The sequence below is a fragment of the Solanum stenotomum genome, chromosome 2 (genome assembly GCF_019186545.1).
Source record: "Solanum stenotomum isolate F172 chromosome 2, ASM1918654v1, whole genome shotgun sequence".
NCBI classification, from domain to species: Eukaryota; Viridiplantae; Streptophyta; class Magnoliopsida; order Solanales; family Solanaceae; genus Solanum; species Solanum stenotomum.
Genome location: NC_064283.1, coordinates 63,921,769 through 63,942,425, shown reverse-complemented (window position 1 = coordinate 63,942,425; position 20,657 = coordinate 63,921,769). Strand labels below are relative to the sequence as shown.

General features: G+C 32.7%; 3 protein-coding genes and 1 pseudogene across 3 annotated transcripts; 3 read left to right on the top strand and 1 right to left on the bottom strand.

The window, feature by feature from the left end:
- Positions 1-70: 70 nt before the first annotated feature.
- LOC125854625 (spliceosome-associated protein 130 A) lies at positions 71-6,578 on the bottom strand. The gene is made up of 4 exons (XM_049534209.1): positions 3,490-6,578; positions 2,212-2,703; positions 1,323-1,478; positions 71-548 (listed from the first exon to the last, which is right to left on the bottom strand). Exons 1-3 carry the CDS (start codon positions 6,493-6,495, stop codon positions 1,341-1,343), a joined length of 3,636 nt encoding a protein of 1,211 aa, XP_049390166.1. The 5' UTR covers positions 6,496-6,578; the 3' UTR covers positions 71-548; positions 1,323-1,340.
- Positions 6,579-8,489: 1,911 nt separating this feature from the next.
- On the top strand, positions 8,490-9,940 carry LOC125854632 (dirigent protein 24-like). Its single transcript, XM_049534219.1, has one exon. The coding sequence runs from the start codon at positions 8,559-8,561 to the stop codon at positions 9,753-9,755; it is 1,197 nt and encodes a 398-aa protein (XP_049390176.1). The 5' UTR covers positions 8,490-8,558; the 3' UTR covers positions 9,756-9,940.
- Positions 9,941-13,096: 3,156 nt separating this feature from the next.
- On the top strand, positions 13,097-14,560 carry LOC125854630 (protein ALP1-like). The gene has a single exon (XM_049534217.1). The coding sequence runs from the start codon at positions 13,145-13,147 to the stop codon at positions 14,492-14,494; it is 1,350 nt and encodes a 449-aa protein (XP_049390174.1). The 5' UTR covers positions 13,097-13,144; the 3' UTR covers positions 14,495-14,560.
- A 1,977-nt stretch (positions 14,561-16,537) lies between these two features.
- Positions 16,538-19,691, top strand: LOC125856195 (uncharacterized; annotated as a pseudogene).
- The last annotated feature ends 966 nt before the right edge of the window (positions 19,692-20,657 follow it).

Below are 20,657 nucleotides of genomic sequence, written 5' to 3'. Positions count from 1 at the left end.
ACTTTAGAATCATAAAGCAAGTCAAGTTCATTAACGACCCTAAAATATCATGTCTGAAGAGCAACAAAAGTTCTTCTGAATGATTTTTATTTCATCTTCGTGATTTATAAAACGAGGACAAAAATTCAAGGTCAGACACTTTTAGGGATATCGCACGTCATTACCTCACCCTTAAAGACTACGAAAACCCATCAGTAGAAGAGACCTTCACAAATTTAAAGCAAGTATTCAATCTCTGCATCGTGACTACATTTTTCATGGACACAAACTGGAAATACATAATTCAGTTAACGGGCAATTTGGTAAAAAAATCAGTTGAAAGGACTAGGCTATGCTACAGCATAATTACAACAGAGAAGCTGGGCGATAATTCACTCCGCTTGGTTTCTTCAAATACGTCTATAGTGAGCAACAGCTTGGAGCGCATGCTGGTCTCTTTTCTTGCATCTACAAAAGCTCAAATCAAATGGAACATCCATAGCTCTCTGTAGCACGCCTTCTTATGCCACGAGAGTGTCCCTTGGCATGGATACGACTAAAATCATCACCTAGTCATTAAAAAAAAATCAATTTTGAGTGGTTTGATCAATTACCATAAAAGAAAAAAACATGACACAGTTTCATAACACATACTAGTCTCTTTGTGCTTCTAGGCAAATGGCATGTTAATGTGCCAAATAGAAACAAGACATTATTTGCCATCACAGAGATGTGTTCGAGTATCTGTTAACAAAGGGGCATATTGATGCATTACTTGATTGACAACACACTTAAATTGATTGATCACAAAGGCAAAACTTGATCATGTTTCCAAGCCATAAATTATATAAAGAAAGCTTCTAAAAACCTAAACTCCCTCCTTGTTTTCCTTTTCGATATATGTGGTGTCCAGAGCAAGCTTGTGTACACCTCTACCTATCTACTGAACAGCTTGTTTAATTCATAAATACAGCTTGCCAAGACAATCATGCCTACCAAGGTCGGAGCAGATGAGCTAGATTTGAAAACTAAATTCTCCAAACCTTTTTTTCTTTTAGTAGACAATCAACGATATTAACTATGAGTAACAACCCTTGAAGGTGCAGCTTAAGGGTTCAAGAGTTGGAATAACAACTTGGGGAACAAGGTCCAAATTCTAGTACACTGGAGAATTCTTCTCACATGTCTGAAAAAGTTACTTGAACACATGATGATAGAAGGTAACAAGTACTTGGTGGATTAGTCAAAGCACATGAAAACTTACTTGGACACAATGGTTATCCCCAAAAATATCAAATATGACTGCCATGCAAAATTTATAATATTTAAAGACGGGAGTCTACCTTCATCTAAACATGTTCTCAAATAATTTTGTTTCTTATTTCTTCAAGCTTTTTCAGAATTTCGCCTGGTGTCCTATCCAACTCATCTGCAATTTTGCGCTGCATATCCATGGGCAAGGTTGGGAATTGTTCACACAAGTCTCCATCTATTACATCCTGCAAAATGGTCCCAACATCTCACTGTTATCTTCAAACATGAACTAAGGATTGCACAATCAAAGCTGATTCTAACTATATGAAATGGAAAGAGCATAGACTCTCAGCAATACCCTGTAATCTAGTTGTAATAAGTCAAAACTGAAACTTGTAGCAGTTTCACTAGAACTTTGTATTTCAACAATAAAAAATGCAACTAGCAACAAAAATCAGCCTGGTAGACATAGAGACAGAACGTGACAACTTAGAACTCCCTTTTGTTCAAAGCATGTACAACAGTTCCAAAAAAGTGAAATCAAGAAAAACAGGAACATACACAAGGCCACTAAATTGCTCATCTTCAAAAAATATAAGGCATATCCATGCATGAAAAAGTTACACTTATCAGGATAAAGCCTGGAGGATGCAACCACTTACAATCCATGTAGTACGAGCACATTTTTCATTCCTAAACTGCTCACAGATTTGATGATCCAAATTTTTGTTCTGGAGCAACTAGAGATTTTAATATGTCCTAGTGAAGATCAAGTCACCTTCCTACCAACCAAATTTCGTAAAGTAGCTAAAGACAATTTAGCTTCAGCATCAAAGTTAGTTTCCCATGTAAAATCATTTGTATTCACTTACTACACTAGTGCATCTCTGCTACCTATTAGAATGACAAACAAAGTAGGATACCACTTTTCACATTGGAACAGTAAGGAAATAGCTGATTGAGCAAGTACAATCCTACCTTAACAGGGAAGTAGGCAGATCTGTAGGCCATGTGATCCCTGCCACACAACGGTGGGAACTCCTGCCTCAAATGCATCTCCAAATGAGAGAAGAAGTCAACATCATCCCTCGATGTAAATGGAAGCATTGCCCCAACACTCCCCATCACAGTCCCGTAGATTATACATTCGCCCCCTCCTGGAATAAGTGATGCCTTTTGCAAGCAAGAGACCACATCACCAACATGAAATTGTACTATTTCCTCAAGCTTATTTGGGGCTCCATTCAGCTTCCCCTGCTCCCATTTTATTTTTCCACCAGTAGGATCTTCTTCAATCTCATCTGAAACGTCCTGAGATAATCGCACAAAGTAGATATTCCCAAACTTATCAGCTCCTGCCACAGTGTCAAAATCTACATGCTGTGCTGCAGTTAGCCATCTTGGGACCGTGTCATCAGCAAATATGTACAGTTGATTTTCATCACGCCTATACTTACAGTAGTGGAATGACTGTAAGAAGTGAAAAATTGGAGCAGATTAGTTGAAACCAGAACTTCATAAATATGACATCAAAGAAGACAACTTTTACAGAAAATGCGAAGAAATGTTCCTTTAAAAATTATCTAACCTAACAATCAGTCAACGTTCTATCGATTTGAAAGGCCAATTCAATCACTCTGATAGCAAATTAGTATTATCCGAAGAAAAATCATAGGTAATTATGGACGTAATTAGCAAATTGATGAACAACATACCATCATGCAACCAAGATTCATTTTTCTATTCCAAGACCGGAGAAATAAAAAAAACTTTCAAATAGTAATCCTATGTTGCAACTTCAATCTATGATTTAAAAAAACTTCACTCACTTAGCAAAAGGATATTAATTTCAGAGTTATTTGAATATATGAACTTCACTAGTTTGATGACGTTACTCAATGTAACGCAGAGCTATATATCATTTCATACTTCGTAACATTTCTTCCAACCATTTTTATTGCCTCAATTTTGAATAATACTCATACAAAAACTTCCACATGCAAAATCTCACTATAACTCAATTCCCAATGCATAGTCATTAGATTTTTCCCCACCTAGTCATTAGATTCAAAACTGTCTTTAGACTAGAAGGCAGAACACAACTTCTCTATCACAATTTTTTTTTTTTTTTTTTTGAAATTGGTAACTTAACTTCTCTATCACAATTAACATCAAATAAATAGTATTCAGACAGAATTTAAATAACTAAATTAAATCCTCTTACGTATAAGGTAGAATATTTTATAATAGTCATACCTCTTGCATGTCACCAACATAAATCCGATCACGATAGGTGTGGATAGCTGTGATCGAGTTGGGGAATAGCTTGTTCTCACATTTTCGGAGCAGCCGTTTCTTCCCCAAATCATACAACCTAAGGACAGACCCAATACCAGCCAGCAGTCTACCTTGGAACTGACATAGTGCAAGAGGCACACCATCTACCTGTGTCTTATGCAGAAGCTCTAGGACCTTCCCATCCTCTTTAAATTTGTATATATGAATGTATGCTGCTTCAAACGATTTTTTGGGCCAAAACTGGAGGCCCTTGGCAGTACCAACAGCCAACAGAGCTCCATGCTCCTTGTCATGGAAATTAACAGTGCATATGCTAAATGCAGCCTCATTATCCTGAAGCTCTAGCAGACAAGTGGTCTGTGTTGTCCTTGGATCAAGGACTCTGATGCAGGAAACCCATCTTCCTGACTCCGACTTAGGATAACCATATTGTTCATCAGATAGTGGATCACTACCATCCTCATCTTCACCATTCTCCATTTGTTCTGCATTTCCATTTTCACCATTCCCAGCTGCCTCAAAGCACTCTTTTTTGGCAGCTTCACGCTCTTCTGCAGTATATGCTCCCTGGTCACTCTCAATCATTATCACCATCTTCTTTTTGGGTTGAAGAACAAACCTTCTTGGTGTATACCTTAAGGGTATAGCTGTTTCATTGAAAGTCTCGCCCAATCTCTCTATTGTGAAGACCCTCAACGCATCCCCTGCAACCGCTACAACACCTTCTGCACATTGATCGGATGAAAACGAGGCTGCAAATTCAAGACTCTCATATGATAAAGGTGTCAAAAGAAAATGCCCTTGGTGTATGTAACCTAGCCATGGTCTACTTGATAGGCAGAGCATAGCACGCCGTCCTCTCACAACAATGGAGAAGAGCTTAGGGGCTCTAAGCCCCAAGAAACGTGAACGTGCATCTGAAAGCTGCCCACCATTCATATCCACCACAGTCCTGAATAAAACTCCATTTTGTAAACCAGCATTAAGAAAAAGGCTGGCAGGGTGATCTGCACCATCCTCTCCACCAACAGAGGCCTGAACTTCTAGAAAAAGGAGAGACTCTGGCGGTGAAGATACACTTTGCAGGCTCAGAACCTGCATACAGTCATCAGGGTCCAACGACAAGATACGGATAGTGTTATCATATGATCCAACTGCAAGGAAACGGGACCTTTGTCTTCCCTCAGGAACAGGGGCAATGTCCAGACAAGCTACATCACCTGACATCTCATGCTTCTCAACTTCCATCAACTGGCCAGTCATATCAACTTCAAAATATATAAGCTCCCCTCCACTTAGTGCAATTACCACTTGAAGTCTATTAGATCCAACCTTGACAATAGTTCTCTTTCCAGGAGTTCTCCATTCATTAATACGGCCATCTTCTCTAATATGTCTTATACCACTGGGATGAACTTGCATTAACGAATCATCACCAATCAATGAAACAGAAAGAGATGGAGTAGTATCAAGAAACCCACTGTCACTAACTTCTTCAACTGTCTCACCAATAGAAAGTACAAGAGTTGCATTCGCAAAAGAGACAACAATGTAGGCATCAAACTCATCATTAACATTCTTTTTCACAGTCCAGACAGCACTTGGAACACCAGGAAGTTGTGACACAGCCATTTCACTAACAGCTAAACCTGGCCTAAGTATGCGCAACGAAGACCGAGGACCCCTCCCACAAAGTGAAAATATTTGTGGAGTTTCTTCCTCAAAAAGATTTACGATTTTCATGTCCATGATTGGCATCAAGCTCTCAATCTGATCAATCCTAACAAGATTCTTTAGCTTTCTTGGCTGGAAAAATACAGGTTGAAAGCCTTCTTCAGTTTCCATTAACGTCGATGATGAAGCTTCAACATCTGGATCATCTCCTATAGCCTGAAACTGATACAACGCATGATTCCCAAACTCTGACGAAGCAAAGAGGAACCCTGACTTCAACACACACAGAGAAGAAGTGACCGGAATTGTATCAAAATACTTGATCTTTAACTCCTTAACCCTGTCATTGTCGTGGTCCAATGTCACCTTAAAGATATCTCCATATTCAGTTTGCAAAAGAAAGAAAAACATTGTCTTCTGCTTATGCATAGCAGCCGAAACAATCAAAACTCCACGTTCTGCTGGCAAATCTACCCTCCTGGGAATAACAGCCCTAACATCAGGGTGTCCCTGATTCTTATATATCACAAAATTCTCCGCACAAACAAGCACACCACTCGGACCATCCCCACCTCCAGGAACAGTAACAAGTAAATTAGCACCATTATCGACTTGTTCAGACCACTTCCTCGAAACATGATTAAGTCCTAAATCTAATTCATAAAATGTCAAATGTTTTTGAGCCTCATTTGCAGCTTGGCCTGTCGGATCCTGATCTGCCTCCGAATAATCCAATTCAATAGCAGCAAATATCGGGTTATCAAATCCACAGTCAACCCCACATATCGAAAACGTAATCGTATGGCTCTTATGAGCTTCTAAAGGCGACGAAATCGTTAACCTAGCAGCAGTATCCCTATTCAAAACATACACAAGCTTCTGCTTCTCACAAGCACCAATCATCACAGCCCTACCTTTCGGATCAATAGCCAAATACTGACCTGGAACTATCCTCCTACAACCCGATTTACCAAAAGTCTCCTGATGTACTTTATCAAAACAGTTCTTCTCTTTATTATACTCCAATATCACTATCCTACCTGAATCCGACCCAACTACAATGTAATCCTTTTGAGCACCGGTTAACCGAAATTGTGCTAAGGAACGTATAGCACCGAAGATTTCAACAGATAATAGAGTTTGAAGCTTACCATTATCATCGGGACGAAGGAGGTCAAGGACTTTTCCACGAGCAACGACGATTTCTTGTACTTTTCCGCCGGAAAAGCTGCCGTTGATAGCACAGATTACGCCGGTGGGTTGCTGGAGAGTGAGACTGTAGAGATACATACTGCTAAAACCCTAGTTTGTGAGATTTAGGGTTTTGAGGAAGAAGAAGAAAGTAGAAGTGAGATTCAGAAATGAATTTTTTTTGGCTAAACCCTAGGCGAGGGTTGTAAAAAATGGAGCTCCGATTTTTATTTTGGGCCGGGTTGACCCAAGAGGCGGCGAAAATTTTATATATTTGACCGTTCGACTAAAAATATTTATGTTTGTCGATTGTTAGCTAATATGTATATCTATTATGTGTTGATTATTTTATTTGTCGATTTTTATTTTGTGGATGACTATTTATGTTAAAAAATATATTTTCTTTGTTTCCTTTTTAACTTTTCCTCGTTTATGTTTGATTAAATTGTTTAACTCGAATTATGAGAATAATTTTTTGAATTTCCATATAAATGAGCATAATAGAAATTTTAGTTATAATTTGATAGAAATAAGTTAGTAGAGGTAAAATATGTTATGAAAAAAGATGTTGGTACAAATGATATTCTCATAAAGATTTGTAAGAAGGTATTTGGATTGACTTAAAAGTTGGTCAAACTTACTTTTAAGTCAATTTTTTACTCGTAGAAGTTTGACAAATATAAAAATAACTTAAAATAGGTCAAAAATGACTTAAAATAAGTTAGAAAATATTTGACAAGTTAAAAATTACATAAAATAAGTTAAAAATCAAAAGTAGGTCTCTCCCTACTTTTTATTTTTTGACTTAAAAGTCATTTCAATTTCATTTTTTATTTTTGACTTAAAAGCTAGTACTTTTTTAAGTCAATCCAAATGGGCTCTAAATGTCTTCTAGCTTTGCTTATTAAATTATTTAATTATACTAAGAGATATTGTAGAGAAATAAATTAGTACAAAAATAGTGAAGGTGAGGTGAAATTAGATGGGATTGTGGTATCTAAATTGACTTTTATGCTAGTTATTCTATGCGGATATAACGGTAGATTAAAATGTTAGTGTTACACATATATACCAAAATGTAAAATATGAGTCTTAATAGAACAATTATAAAACCAATAATGTTATGTGAGAATAAATGATAGGTTGTTAAAATTCAACACATGAGCAAGATGAGTGTCGTAGATGCTAAGATGGATGTGTGTTATGTTATTTCTTCGTTTCAAAATAAGTGTTTAATTTTGGGCATTTTAGAAATTCATGGTAAAAATTATATGTTTTTTTCAATTATATACTTACAAGTTATACGCAATCTACTTAAAAGTGTTCAAATTTTCAAAAGACATTTATTAAATAAAGATAATTTAATAAACTACGTACACACTATATTATTTATTTTTTAATGATCATGATTTTTGCTAAAGTAACATAACGGAGTTGTACAAAATTAAAAATGATGACATATGTCAAAAGACTTAAGAAGCACACATGGAAGATAAAAGTTACATAAATATTTCTTTGAATTATGAAAACTCCAAATTCATACAGTTAAATTAAATATTTCTTTGAATTAAAAATGCTTCTTTTAGAGACAATGATTAACTAATATAAGATTCATTATTGTGTATTTGTTAGGCAAATCCACAAGTAAACCACTTCATTAAGCCATTAACAACTCCAAGCCTGGACCAACTCATACTAACCAGTACTTGTACCTTTTCATATTATTAAACATACTGGTGCTCAATATTTACATCAAATTAATGTATTTATCACTTAAATTCATAATTAACTATCACAAAGTATAATATGATTTGATATAAACATCTGGGAACGAGTTGATTTTTTTTCCAATTACTAGTCCCTTCTTTACTAGCAATTGAAACATTTTAAAACACTAATACAAATTCCTCGGGATTTTATAACAAGTATTCTATGATCAATTAAAAACATTAACAGGGTAGGTTCAACAAAACAAATGCCTTTAAACTTTTTAAATTAATTTTGTGTTTTGTAACTAAACCATTTCATCAGCTCCACTTAATAGGAAATAAACATATATATACTCAATTAGCCTAAACTCTTTTCTCATCAACAAAACATTCTGCTAATTAAATTCTTAATTTGTTTCATCTCATCAATCATCATAGCAACAAGAAAAAAAAATGGTCAAATTTACTCAATTTTGGTCTAAAACCTTCAAAGCCACTTTTTGCATTTTGCTATTAGCCCTCTCATTTAACTATGCTAATTCAGCAAGAATTCTTGACGAAGTGAGTTCAGATGAACCCGTTGTGGCTCCTGTGGTGGTGGCCCCGGTATCCTCATTGCCAAGTGGCCACTTCCCAGCCACAGTCACCACTCCTGATTCGAACGTAGCACCTATAGATGATGATTCTCCTGAGCCAGCCCCTACTGTTCCAATAGCTCCTACAGCTGATTTGCCAGCTGAACCTGAGCCTGATGTAGCTCCTGCTGCTCCAGTGGCAACAGACACTGGAGCAGCAGCCCCTGTAGTCTCTGTTGCTCCAGTGGCAACAGACACTGGAGCAGCAGCACCTGTAGCCCCTGCTACTCCAGTGGCAGCAGACACTGGAGCAGCAGCACCTGCTACCAATGTGGCACCAGGAGCTACAACAGCATCTGGTGCCACAGTGGCTTTGGACCACTCTAAATTTTCATTCTTCATGCATGACATCCTTGGTGGTACACACCCTTCGGGGAGAGTAGTCACAGGCATCGTAGCTAGCACTGACGCTAACAACTTACCTTTCACCAAGGCCAACAACAACGTCTTCCCACTAGACGGTGGAGTTCCCCTAAACAACATCAACGACATTGTCAACAACAACAACTACCCTTTCCTAGCAGGCCTAAACGGACAACAACAGCCCAACACCGTCTTACAAAACACAGGCAACAACGACATTGTCAATACCGGTGACAACCAACCATTTGTCACAGCAGGGCAACTTCCCAGTGGTATTACCCTTCAACAACTCATGTTTGGATCCATAACTGTCGTGGACAACGAAATATCAGAAGGACAAGAATTGGGATCATCAATTCTTGGTAGAGCACAGGGGTTTTACCTAACAAGCTCGTCCGATGGGACGAGCCATACACTAGCATTAACAACTCTGTTCCATGGTGAACATGGACATGAAGTTGATGACACTATTAGCTTTTTTGGAATCCATAGGACCGCGACACCAATTTCACACATTGCAATCATTGGAGGTACTGGAAAATATGAAAATGCCAAAGGATATGCAACAATTGAGACTATGCCTCATGTTGATCAACATACAACTGATGGTCTTGAAACAATTACACACTTCACTGTGTACATTACCCCTTAAAAACTAAGTGTTTTCATTTAATTTTCACTATGTTTGGTTTTCTGTTTTTGTGATTCTTCACTTGATGTACTTGATTGTAATGGCATGGTTAAACATTCTGATTAATGTTAGTATTATATATGAATGATATTTTCTTGTTTCAGAAATTAACTCTCGGGAAGTGAAATATAATGAATATTTTGAAACGAAAAGAGCATAATACAATGTATAGTGATCATAATTTTATAAATTAAGGGATAGGTCAAGAGATATATTGTGAAATTGGTGTAGATTATACCCGATGTTGACTTTGAATCTCCTTAAAGAGAGTGAAATATTGGTGCATCAGCCTGAATATTTATTAATTTATTTATGTCATTTTATTTTTCGACAATAATTTATTTATTATAATTTGTGGTATATTCACCGACCGAAAGTTAATGTTGTATATTCACCAACTAGAATCACACTTTTAGTTGCCAAGTTTTTGGACTTAAAGCATATTGGGAACCACTAGCCCTAGGAAACTAACTAAAATTGGACAATTAGTTGAGTTGTGACAACAAACTAAAACACTACTTACAAAAAAAGTTAGTAGGTGATAAGTAATCACATATTTCCAAACAACATCATGCATGAACAAGTTTAGAAAAATGACTAATAAAGTCAGGTATATTTGATCATTCAGACACACACGCGTCGAAATTTGAGTGGTTTGCAAACTGTGAGTAGATAATTTAGTACAATAGGAGAATGACACATATAAAGGTATTTGTTCATTTTTGGGTTATTGATGATGATTGATCTAAATGGCATTATTGGACCCACTTATCACATGGTGGGGTAGATAATATTCACATATACAAAATCTACTCTAATCCCCTCTCCACCATTTATTATTTATCTCTCACATGGGTCACCTTAGGCATCACCAACCCTACACTCTATTTTACTCTCTAAAATTTAAATATATAATTTTTTATTTTTTCAGACAACTAATTTCAACCTAATTCTCTATTTTACTTTTTAAAAAGAATCTTTTTCTCTCTCCTCAATATTATATTATTATTTCTATTTCATTTTTATTTTCTTATTTCATATATAAATCCTTTATTTTTTCCCCAATAATTACTTTATATAATTATCATGTGATATAAAATTTTATTTTTTTCAAAATTTTTATTTAATATAAAATTATATTTTATTCTAAATTTTTAAATAACATAAATTGCAAGAAAATATTATATATTATACAAATTAATGGACAAATTCAAATAAACGTGAAATATAATTACATAAATACTCAATTTTTGAAATTATTACGTTGCGCCCATAAATACTCTATTAATGCATTAAGGAGTTCAAAATGAGCATTTTTGTCCTTAAATTTTCTTATATCTAGCTAAAAATTGTTCAAATCGGAGATTTTTATCTACCACCATTTCTGTCGTTGGAGTTGGAGCCTCTACGCCATCTTGAATTGGTGCATTAGGATCACGTTCATCCTCAATTATCATGTTGTACAGTATAATACATGTAGTCATTATATCATGTAGCACTTCCTTTCTCCAAAAACGTGACGGTCTTGCAATAATTGTAAAACGTGATTGCAAAACTCCAAATGCACGTTCAACATCTTTTCGGCATGATTCTTGCTTTGTTATCGCGAATTAATTATTATGTTATGTATTGTATTGTAATTTATCTTGTATTTAAATTATTGTGTTATGGATTGTATTGTTATCTTGTATTTAAATTATCATATTATGTATTGTATTTTCAAACTAAAATTTTCATCTTATCATTTTAATTTTGGGTATTCTTTATAGTGAAAATTAATAGTAAAATCAAATTATATTATTGATGAAAATTAGAAAAAATTAAAATACTATTAATTCGGGATGAAAGTAGTATATATTAAATAATATATATTTTAAAATATTATATTACATTTAAAAAGAATTGTGAATATTAGATATTTAATTAATGACATTATATGTAAAATAATATGTTAATTAGAAGTAATAGAAATAATAATAAAATAATCAATAAGTGAAATAGAGAATGTGAATAGTAGTTCTCCAAATTTGGAGAACTAAGACCATCTCCAACCCCACTCTATTTTACTCTCCATTCTCTATATTTGGAGAGTAAAATAGAGAAAGGGCTCTCCAACCACCCTCTAAATTACTCTCTATTCTCCATTTATAGAGAGGTGAATAGTAGTTCTCCAAATTTGGAGAACTACTATTCACCTCTCTATTTCACTTTTTCATTATTTTATTATTATTTTCTATTATTTTGTAGTTAACATATTATTTTTCATATAATTCCATTAATTAAATATCTAATATTCATAATTCTTTTTTAAATGTAACATAATATTTTTTAAAAACATTATTTAATATATACTATTTTAATTTCAAATTAATAGTATTTTAATTTTTTTTTCTAATTTTCGTGAATAATAAAATTTTATTTTATTATTAATTTTCATTATAAAGAATACGCAAATTTAAAATGGCAAGATGAAAAAATTTAATTTAAAAATACAATACATGATATGATAATTTAAATACAAGATAACAATACAATACATAACATAATAATTTAAATACAAGATAACAATACAATACATAACATAATATTATACATATAGAACGTAAGTTTTGCTTTTTACCATGGGATGGATTTCACTTTATTTTTAACCATTGGATGAGATTTTCATCCTTATCTCAAATTTTTTTTTAGATAAGTAAAAATTATCTATAAATATTAATTGGATAGTGTAATCTTCATTTTCACCATGGGATGGATTTCACTATATTTTTAACCATAGGATGAGATTTTCATCCTTATCTCAAAAAATTACTTCTAGATAAAATAAAATTGCATGTAGATAAATAGGATAGAATGTAATTTTGATTTTTACTATTGGATGAATTTCACCATATTTTTAACCGTAGGATGAGATTCTCATAGTTATCTCAAAGTTATTTTAGATAAAAAAAATTATATGTAGATATTAATCGAGTAAAATTTATCCGCACATAATGTATACAACAATCTAATACATGCATCTCATGTGTTTGAATTAATAATTCATTTTACGCAATTTTAATTAATTAACTCGTGTTTTACTTTATTACGTAACAATAAAAATTGTATTCGTTTAATGTATACACCGTGTGGATAAGATTTTACCGTATTAAGATAGAATGTAATCTTCATATTCACCATTAGATGGATTTCATCTTATTATAAACGGTTGGATGAGATTCTCATCAGTACATTTAATATTTTTTAGATAAAACATTACATATTATATAATGAATACCATTTACCACTTGAAGTCTGCACATTCATTTCATTTCAAAACATATTAAAGTAATTTGGTTTGTCCTTTGAAAATGAATTTCAATCTTGGAGATTGTTCTAATAATAATGATGAAGATTTTTCTTCTTCGTCATCATCTTCGTTAGATTTGGATTTTTTTCCTAGTACAGAACACCATGATAATTTAATAAATCAACTACGTATGAACAACTACATGTTCCAACAAGTTCTACAAAACCATACTAATGAAGTTTTCATAGGTGGCTCCATTCCAGGTCATGTGGTAATCAATCGTGATCGTGAGGCGGCAGATGATAATTTATTTCGTGATTATTTTTCAGCCACACCACGCTTTAATGATGCAATATTTCGCCGTCGTTATAGAATGTCCCGCAATTTGTTTCTTCGTATCGTTGATGCAATTAAAGATCACGACACGTACTTTGAACAACGCATTGATGCACTAGGTAGATTTGGATTATCTACTTTGCAAAAAATTACTGCTGTGTTTAGAATGTTGGCATATGGTTTGCCAGCGGATGCCACTGACGAATACGTGAAAATTGGAGAGTCAACTACGATTGAAAGTATGAAGAGATTTTGTCGAGCTATTGTAGAGGTTTTTGGTGAGCGATATTTGAGATCACCAACACCTAACGATGTTGCGAGGCTTCTACACATTGGTGAGCAACGTGGTTTCCCAGGAATGTTAGGTAGTCTAGATTGCATGCACTGGAAATGGAAAAATTGTCCAACGGCATGGGCTGGGCAATACGCAGGTCGTAGTGGATCACCAACAATTATTCTTGAAGCTGTTGCTGATTATGACCTTTGGATATGGCATGCTTATTTTGGTTTGCCTGGCACCAATAACGATATTAATGTTTTAGAGTCATCACATTTATTTTCCAATCTTGCTAGCGGTATTGCGCCTCCCGCCCATTATGTTATTCAAGGAAAAGAATACGATATGGGTTATTATTTAGCTGATGGTATATATCCTAAATGGTCTACAATTGTTCAAACTATTCGTGATCCTCATTCCCAACAAAAGAAATATTTCGCGATGAAACAAGAATCGTGCCGAAAAGATGTTGAACGTGCATTCGGAGTTTTGCAATCACGTTTTGCAATTATTGCAGGACCGTCACGTTTTTGGAGAAAGGAAGTGCTACATGATATAATGACTACATGTATTATACTGCACAACATGATAATTGAGGATGAACGTGATCTTAATGCACCAATTCAAGATGCCATAGAGGCTCCAACTCCAACTATTGAAATGGTGGTAGATGAAAATCTCCGGTTTGAACAATTTTTAGCTAGACATAAAAAAATTAAGGACAAAAATGCTCATTTTGAACTCCGTAATGCATTAATAGAGCATTTATGGGAGCAACGTAATAATTTTGAAAATTGAGTGTTTATGTAATTGTATGTCACTTTTATTTGAATTTGTCCCCTAATTTATGTATTATATTATATTTTCTTGCAATTTATGTTATTTAAAAATTTAGAATAAAAAATAATTTTATATCACGTTAAAAATTATATAAAGTAATTATTTGGAAAAAAAGAAATAAAGGATTTATAATATGAAATAAGAAAATAAGAATGAAATAGAAATAATAATATAAAATTGAGGAGAGAGAAAAAGATTCCTTTTTAGAGAGTAAAATAGAGAATTGGGTTGGAGTTGATTGTCTGAAAAAATAGAGAACTCTATATTTGGAGAGTAAAATAGAGGATTGGGTTGGAGATGCCCTAATATTCACCTCTCTATATATGAAGAATAGAGAGTGATATGGAGATGGATTGGAGTGTCCGTTCTCTATTTTACTCTCCAAATATAGAGAATAGAGAGTAAAATAGAGGTGGGTTGGAGTTGGTCTTACCCACTCTAATTCTATTATTCTACACTATTATAAAGTCTAATTTTTATTTATTTATTCACTCACTCACTATATGTCTAAGATAAATGAAAGAGGAAGAATCGACTAAACGAATATTCTGTAATATTTTACAATATTGATATAGGTATAGCTTCTGTTGGTGATCATTAAAAGAATTGACGAGACGAGTATTTTCTAATATTTTGTAATATTGATCTAGGTATAGCTTGTGTTGGTGATCATTAAGAGTAGATATAGTAAATTTATATCACGAGTAACTAGAGCCGTTAATATGGGCTAGGCCCGTTGGGCCGATTTGGCCTAACCCGTGATTTGATAGGGTTGGACTACAATTTTGAGAGTTCATTTAAGAAAAGAGTTTTTAGTCTGGCCTGAATAAGTCTGTCGATTTGTGGGGCTTGAGAAATATGGATAGGGCCGGCCCGTGGGCCAAATAAAAATGAACAACTTTCACATATAGTAAACATAAAAATCATATTTGTATGTTATAGCTATAGTTTGCATAATTGCGCTCCATAATAAATTTTATGTTTGTTATGGAGCTTTTGATTTATATAATTCGCTACAAACATTCAATTTTATACAAATTGTTCAGTTTTGTATAAATTCATTTATACATTGTAATTTGTATAATTGTAAGTGTATAAGACGAAAATATGTGTATTTGTATTTGTATATACACTTTTCTCTCGCTTTATACAAACACAAACACAAACACAAACACAAACACATTTTATACATTTCATACCGAAATGTATAAAATGATAAATTGTATACCAAATCAGATGGCAAAAAAAGGGGATGTTTGCTGCGAATTACAATTAAAATAAACTATGGCTATAACATTTAATTTGAATTAATAGTTTGCTATTTCATACAATTTTCCATAGATAAAAATTAATTAAAAAATAAAAACAAAATAGAGTATTTAAAAGAACAAGAGTCTACACTCAAAATATGTTTAAAGTTTGAAATATTACAATTTAAATACAAATTATGTTTATAAAATATGTACTACATAAAATAAAAAATTCCTAAAATTTCTAGGGAATCACTACATAGGCCATAGCTTATGGAATATTATCATAGTTTTTGTGTTTTATTATGATCATTGAAAAACAATTAGGTTAATATTTCAATTTAGCTATTTATGTTTTTACTTGAAATCAAACTTAATAAATAGATAATTATATTTGTGTATTTGATTAACAAGTAGTAACACTAACCTCATGTAATATTGTCTTGTCGATATTTATGATAATATTTTTAAATTATAATTTAATTTAAAAAATTATAAAAATATATATACTTCTAAGAAAAAAGGGTTGTCCGGCAAAGCCTGTAACCCACATTTGTGGGCTGGACCGACCACTTTTTGGCCCACATAAAAAATGGGCTAGCCCGACCTGACCAGTCAAATTGCAAAGCCTGTATAGATTAGCCCGAATGAGGTGGGCCAGCCCATATTGACAGCTCTATGAGTAACGATCATTCATTTGCTTCATATATCCACATGGTAAATTAAAATATCTATGGTCCACTCATTATTTATGAGTAACGATCATTCATTTGCTTCATATATCCACATGGTAAATTAAAATATCTATGGTCCACTCATTATTTGTTTTGTGATCGATGAGTGTGTGTATATATATATATATATATATATATATATAGTATTCAAAGAACTTGTGCTATTTATAGCACTATCATATCAATCAAAAATATATTCTTGGTTGTTTTTAATTTTTTCGAATTCTCATTTACTCAGTATTGTTCAATATTTGTTTTGAGATTCCAACTAATATAGTGGAGTTCGTTTTTGTTTTTTTAATATCTCATTTATTCAATATTCAATATTTGCTTTGGGAGTCCAACTAACGTGACAGACTTGAAAATTTTAACTTTGTGATTTCATTGCTCAGGTTTTGACCACTAAACTCATCATACCTTAGCTTGTGTGAGTTTTGAGTTCACGGTTCAATATATCCAACAACTTCGATGTTTAGAGTAAAAATTACGGGTTCAAATGAACCCATATTTATACTACTACTGCTATAGATCTACTCCTACCAACCAATTTGGATGTACACCGTTTAATGCCTATTCGTGCTCCCTAGCCATTAAGTTTTTTTGTCATTCTTAAAATTTAAATTCGAAATCTCTGGTTAATAAGGATGGATAAATCAGATCTTATCCATTCCATCACGTAATCATATGATCAAAACTGCAAATTAAGATAAATAATTGTTTATTCTCTATGCTTCTAATATATATATTGCTTACTAACATGTTAGCCCTAATTTAGGTGCAGCACCTAATAGAAAAGTGCTTGATTTACAAAATGTCAAAAGAAGAGTGCATGGAGGCACTATCCAAGCATGCAAACATCAAACCTGTAATCACTGCTACTGGTTAATTTTTTCTCTTTTAAATTTTATTAAAGTTTAAGTTATATATACTAAAGATGTATAATATTTTTACACGATCAGATTAATTAAAATAAAGGAAATAGCCTATTATTATAAGTAGTTAAATAATTAATATGGTATTCATTAATTATCTTATGCATGCAAATTTCAGTTTGAAGGTTGTAAATCACATACACATTATGTTGGGTTATGAAGGGTGATTAGGGCGTCATGCGGAAGCTTACAATTGCACATAATATGGTTGATAAATTAGACGACACATAAAACTATACTAAAGGATATAATATTATTATTTGATATGACCATTGGTCTACATAATTAAAAACTAATAAAAAACATAAAAACTGCAGAGAGAATCATAAACAAGACTCTTAAACGTCTACATTGTGGATTCTATTGTGTTTGTGTTAGAAGAAACAAACCTATATTTATAGAGTCCTAAAACCTTTCCTACTAGAAAAAGAGTCCTAAAAGGAGAGAATAAACCAAATACGAAAGAATATTATATTTTCCTTTCAAGAAAAGTAAAAACATTTATGGTAATGTTTTGTCTTTTCTTTAAGGAAAAATAAATCTTAAATTATGGTAAGAAAATTAGGGCAAAACCCTAACAAATCTCCCCTTTTGGCTGAATTTTCTTGACAAAACTTGATCTGTCTTCTTCATATGCTTGATAATCTTGTTCTTCACAAAATCTTCATGTATCACTATTGCTTACCATGATTTAAAATTGATATGGGTTAAAAACTGGAGTCCTGTGTTAAAAGTAATGAACAGGGTTGAAAGTGGAACTCATGCGTTAAAAGTAATATGCATGAGTTGAAAGTGGAGCTCATGTGTTAAAAATAAGACGAATGAATTAAAAGTGGAGCTCATGCGTTAGAAGTAAATATACATGAGTTAAATGTGGAGCCCGAGCATTAAAGTTTGCAGGGGTTGAAAGTTGGAGCCCATGCTCTAAAATAAGCATGAGTTGAAAATTGATTTTGTTTTAAACGATGGAGCAGCAAGATACTGTTGAAAATATATTTGAATTTTTTCTCCACATGTAGTAGCACAAAAATCTTCATTATTATCACGTTGATTACAAATTGATTTGAAACTATCTTGAGCCTTTCTTCAACCTCATTGAACCATAGGACCACCAGATCTTTAAACCATGTGCTCTGATACCACTTGTTGGGTTATGAAGGGTGATTAGGGCGTCATGCGGAAGCTTACAATTGCACATAATATGATTGATAAATTAGACGACACATAAAACTATACTAAAGGATATAATATTATTATTTGATATGACCATTGGTCTACATAATTAAAAACTAATAAAAAACATAAAAACTGTAGAGAGAAAATCTCCCCATAAACAAGACTCTTAAACGTCTACATTGTGAATTCTATTGTGTTTGTGTTAGAAGAAACAAACCTATATTTATAGAGTCCTAAAACCTTCCTACTAGAAAAAGAGTCCTAAAATGAGAGAATAAACCAAATACGAAAGAATATTATATTTTCCTTTCAAGAAAAGTAAAAACATTTATGGTAATGTTTTGTCTTTTCTTTAAGGAAAAATAAATCTTAAATTATGGTAAGAAAATTAGGGCAAAACCCTAACACATTAATTATCAATCGCGCTGACCCCACTGACTTTAAATTTACCTGAATCACCTCTCAATATTTACTATTGATTTCATCATCAGTATTTAGATAATCGAAATTTTCACTAAAGAGATTCATATAAATAAATAAACAAAGAATTCAAGAAGATCAAACATAATATACATATCCTGTACAATTTCAATGGGAATTCGGATCATGAACCCTTGGTTCCACCCTTGGTGTACTAGTATCAAATAGTAGCTAACTTATACTCAAAATTTGTATTTTTTTTAGAAAATTTATTTTATATATATATATATATACATAAATATTATAAATTCAGAATCTGATAATTTAAAGGATTAGAATCTAAAATTCATAAATTTCAAATTTTGAACCTCACCATGATACACCCTGATACTAGAGGAACGGATATATAGCCTATATTACCGTGCACATGAACTCATGTTCTTTTCGCTAAACTATATATTTTACATAACTTCAAATCGTAAATCCACTTCTGATCATAATATTGTCCATTTATATGTTGCAGTGTGGAAGGAGTTAGAGAAAGAGAACAAGGAGTTTTTTCAGTCATTCACAAAGCAAAGATCATATGACAGAGGAAGAGTTGAATGCTATGATACAGAAAATGATATTAGATTCCAAATAATAATAATAATAATAATAATAATAATATATTATAATCACGTACGCGATAGCGATCTAACGTCTGAGTTCTCATAAAATGTGTCAAATATTTTTACACTATTAGTGTATTTTTAAGCTGGTCCAATATATATATTGCGGTTTCGTAATATTATTTATTACCAACAATTACTTGTAATTATGTAAAAACATTAATCTGTCCTGCCTCACTCCGCATAATCTGATGTGTTTTCACTCCTTTTTTTTTCACTCCAAATTATTTATAAAAAATAAAAAAATAATTTTAATTTATATTTATGGCCAAACACAATTATCGTTATTTTCAAATATCATTTTTTACTTTAAAAATAAATTATTCTTTTTTCAAATTTCATAATAAAATATGACCATATATAATCACGCAGGAACAAAGTTCAAAATACCCAAACAAAATCAAGAAAAAAGGTACATACTTAAACCTAGTTAAGAAACAAGAATCAGAATCAAATAATCATCTCTATAATATACACTAATTAAAATCCTAGTCAATCCTCACACAACACCCAAATAAAACAATTTTACATTCTTCTTAGAAAAGATTTATTTTTCTAAAATTAGAAGAAGATTTCAATTGTATATAATTTGCACATTAGTTGAGCTATAATTACATTTCAATTGTATTTTTAGAATTTTTATTTTTAAAAAATTCCGATCTGCCTTCACATTATTTTTGAAAGATATTTTAGAACTCGCCTTATGCCCGTTTCATTTTGTCTAGCCTTAAACCTACCCCGCCCTATTGTCATTTCTACGGAACGTGTACGTTTTTTTTGAAAGTCTACCGATAGGGACGTAAGCTAAATAGTCCCCACTTTATTAATTAGGCTTCATTTATTGCTATAAAAATAACTTTGAATATTCATAAATCACGCAGGCCACAAGACAGCTACACAACCAAATTTATAAAAATGTACTCCCTCCGTCCACAATT